The 3,619-nt window shown below is 35.4% G+C and overlaps 1 protein-coding gene across 1 annotated transcript; it reads right to left on the bottom strand.

The window, feature by feature from the left end:
- Positions 1 to 1,613: 1,613 nt before the first annotated feature.
- On the bottom strand, positions 1,614 to 3,217 carry LOC114177393 (F-box/kelch-repeat protein At1g23390-like). Its single transcript, XM_028062716.1, has one exon. The coding sequence runs from the start codon at positions 3,004 to 3,006 to the stop codon at positions 1,852 to 1,854; it is 1,155 nt and encodes a 384-aa protein (XP_027918517.1). The 5' UTR covers positions 3,007 to 3,217; the 3' UTR covers positions 1,614 to 1,851.
- Between the last annotated feature and the right edge of the window lie 402 nt (positions 3,218 to 3,619).

Raw genomic sequence — 3,619 nt, forward strand, 5'->3', positions numbered from 1 at the left:
CATAATTTTGGTTTTGTGTTCAAATAGATCCAAATTTTCGTCAATCTTATTCAATTGGGTCCTTTTTTGCTAACACCGTTTAAATCATTAACGACCATGAACAGTGACCGCCATGTGTCACTTCGTGATTTTTTTTAATTTTTTAAATGTCCATGTGTCAACCCAATAGCGTACTACATGTCAAAGTCAATGTTCTATATTTAATTTGGTCCCTATATTTGTTATTTTTGTTCAATTTAGTCCCAATTTTGTTTAAAATTGACCAATTTTGTTTAAAATTGACCAATTTTGTTTAAAATTGACCAATTTTGTCTCTATCGAAGATGTGGCCAAATTTAATTTTTATATCAAAGTTATAATGATGTGAATTTTAATATATTATATAAAAATATTTAATAAAAAATGTGAATTTTAATATAAAAATTAAATTTGGTTTCAATTTTGGGGAGAGACCAAATTGGTTTATGTTAACAAAAATTAGGACTAAATTTAACAAAAATAAAAAATATAGGGACCAAATTGAATATAGAACATTGACTTTGATACGTGACACACTGCTAGGTTGACACGTGGACATTTAAAAAATTTTTAAAAAAATTTAAAAAAAAATTTAAAAAAATTTAAAAAAAATTTAAAAAAAATTAAAAAAATTTTAAAAAAAATTTTAAAAAAAATTTTAAAAATTTTAAAAAAAATTTTAAAAATTTTAAAAATTTTAAAAAATTTTAAAAAAATGTAAAAAAAGAAAAACACGAAGTGACACGTGACCGTCACTATTCATGGTCGTTAATGATGTAAATGGTGTTAACAAAAAAGGATCTAATTGAACAAAATTGACGAAAATTGAGACCTAATTGAATACAAAACCAAAATTATGACTTATTTAACAAAAACTTGACGAAAATTGAAATCAAAAAGTATTTTAACTAGAATTTAAAAATTATTCTACTTAGTGCTACCATGTCAACTTTGTCGACAAAATCTTTGTTAAACAATCATTTTTGTTTCATATTCTTTTTATTTTGAAATATGATTTTTCATTTATTTAAATTTTATAATACATGTTTAGTTTAATTTAAAATTTATTTTATTTTTAGTTTATATTTTGAAAAAATATTATTTATATCAAATTATTTAAAAAATATTTTACAAATTAATTTTCTAAATATATTAATATTAAAAATTATTTTATTACATGAAATAAACCGAGTACAGAGTATCTTCTCATTTCTAACTTTCATTTCTTAAGTCTAAACAATTTAACTTTTTACTTTCTTTCCCTTATTTTTTTTCTTACCTCAGATAGAGCATTAATGAATCATATAGGTAGTTCATCACAACCTTCTTGAATCAATATTTGGGGTCAACAAACGTGTGATACTGAAACGTATATCCTTAAGGTTTGAATCTGCTTCTGCATTGCTTTCAGCCATAAATGCATAATGAATCTCAACATTCTCCCTCCGTCCATCACAAATCCTTTCATGTCGCTAGTACATGATTTATTTCATCTCATATTTCTCTTAAATAGTAAAATTTATTGTATAAAAGGTAATAAGTAATATGGAAGTAACATTATTCTTCAAAGAATACATAGCATGACGTGAAAAACATTAATCAAAATCATATTCTCACTGCATGCAAGTCAAGTTTAACAGATGAGAATCACCAGCTCAGCTTTTACAATCCAGGCAAAAGCAGCGAATCACTCCCATAATCATGACATGAACTGGTCCAATCTAAAGACATTGTGTCATACTATGGATATGGATACACAAGAACCATTTATCTATTTCAATCCACATAAAAACAAATTTTTCTGGATCCAAATGAAACAATTTTCACTATCACTCACACTACTTTTTCCACAAACAAACAATTTTTCTTAATCGCCTTCTTTAGATCTTCAAGCCCCACATGGGCGCCACTAAACACCGTTCTCTGCATGCGATTCACGTCACTCGCCGTCACGTTCCTCACGCTTTCCCATTCGCAACTTCCGCCACTCCCAACCTCGCACACAACGATCTCCTCCGCTTCCCAACGGTTCTGAAAATACACATAATTCCCGATCCAGTTAACCACAATGGAGCCACCGCCCTCACCCATAATCTTCACCATCATCTCCTTCGGCATCGCCGCTAACTCCTCACACCAATACCCTAATTCACTTTCCACCGCTAATTCCCCTTTCACTTCCCACAACTTCACCTCCTCCACCTTCTCCACCTCCCCCACCATCCCCGCAACCATTAAACGACCGCCTATCGCTCCGGTCACGCAGTGGAAAACGCTCAGATTCGGACGCACCTCCAACGGGCCCTGCCACCCCATAGTGTTGCAATCCAGCGAGTACGTCACGCCGGAGTTTTTCTCCGTCACGTACATCTTCTCTCCGGTGACGGTCGCAGAGAGCCACGTGGAAGCGGAGGAGTCCTTGAGAATCGCCGGCATAGACTGGCAGCGGGTCCACGCGCGGGACTCCGTGTCATACGCCTCCACAGCCAGAGGATCGTCCTCGAATTCGCACGCGCCTCCCGCCACCACTATGAGTGGTCCCACTCGCGCAACGATAGGGTCGGTGCGACTCACGCGTGGGGGACACGCGTAGTGCCAGTGGAGATGGAGGGGGTCGATGGAGAAGGCGAACTCGGAGGAGGAGAGCGTGTAGAGGAACGTGGAGTTGGAGGCGCGGAGAGTGGAGGCGTGGTTGGGATGCGGCGCGTGGATTTGGAACCAGGTGCGAGAGCGTGGGTCGTAGGCGAAGGTGGTGGTAACGTGCAGTGCACGAGGGTTCTGGATGTGCAGCATGAGCCATGGCTTGATGGGGTTGACGTGGCGGAGGGAGGTGGAGAGCGCACGCTTCCAGGCACGTGAGACGAGAGAAGCTGGGAGGAGGTGGATGAGTGGCACGTAAGAGAATATGGTCTCTAAGATGTCTTCGTTTATGGGAGCTTCTCTTTGGTCTTCAATGTTGGTGTTGTTGATTTCATTGCATGTCGCCATCTCTCAGTGACTATGTTCAGGTTATCCTTCTCTTCCCTCTTTTCTTTTCTTTCAGAGTTGCCTCTGCACTCCTACCATGAGTCTTTATATAGAGAGCAGGATTATTGAATCTTAGAGATCCCGCCATAAAAAAATTATTATTTTTTAGTTTAAATAATAAGGCTTCACTCACCCACGTTTTTAATACTGAAATTCAAAGGAGAAGGATAATTCTTTATTGGAAATCATGTGAGAGCGTATTAAAAGTTCATAGGGACTGTATTTCTCCGCATCTCAACAAAATGGTTTCCTCCTTTAATAAATATTTTTATTAATTCTTGGCATTTTCCAAATAGTTAATTATCGAGGTTCGTAAAAGAGAGGAGGATCTATCCGTAGCATTTTGTATTTATGAACTAAGATCGTTTAAGATATTTTGATGAAAAATAATTAATACACAGCAACCAGAAGAAAAGTCTAAGGTCTAACAGTAGAGATATAGAATTTTTTTAGAAACATCTAATAATTAGCGACAAAGAAAGTACTTCATATAATTAAATTTATAACAAAACAAACTTTCAAATATAAATTATATAGTATAACTTTTATAATAAATAAATATTTTAAATTTAAG

Source organism: Vigna unguiculata, chromosome 3, assembly GCF_004118075.2.
Source record: "Vigna unguiculata cultivar IT97K-499-35 chromosome 3, ASM411807v1, whole genome shotgun sequence".
Lineage (NCBI taxonomy): Eukaryota > Viridiplantae > Streptophyta > Magnoliopsida > Fabales > Fabaceae > Vigna > Vigna unguiculata.

Bases quoted from the DNA above. Each gene is read 5' to 3' on its own strand.
- LOC114177393 (XM_028062716.1), bottom strand. From the start codon at position 3,006: ATGGCGACATGCAATGAAATCAACAACACCAACATTGAAGACCAAAGA.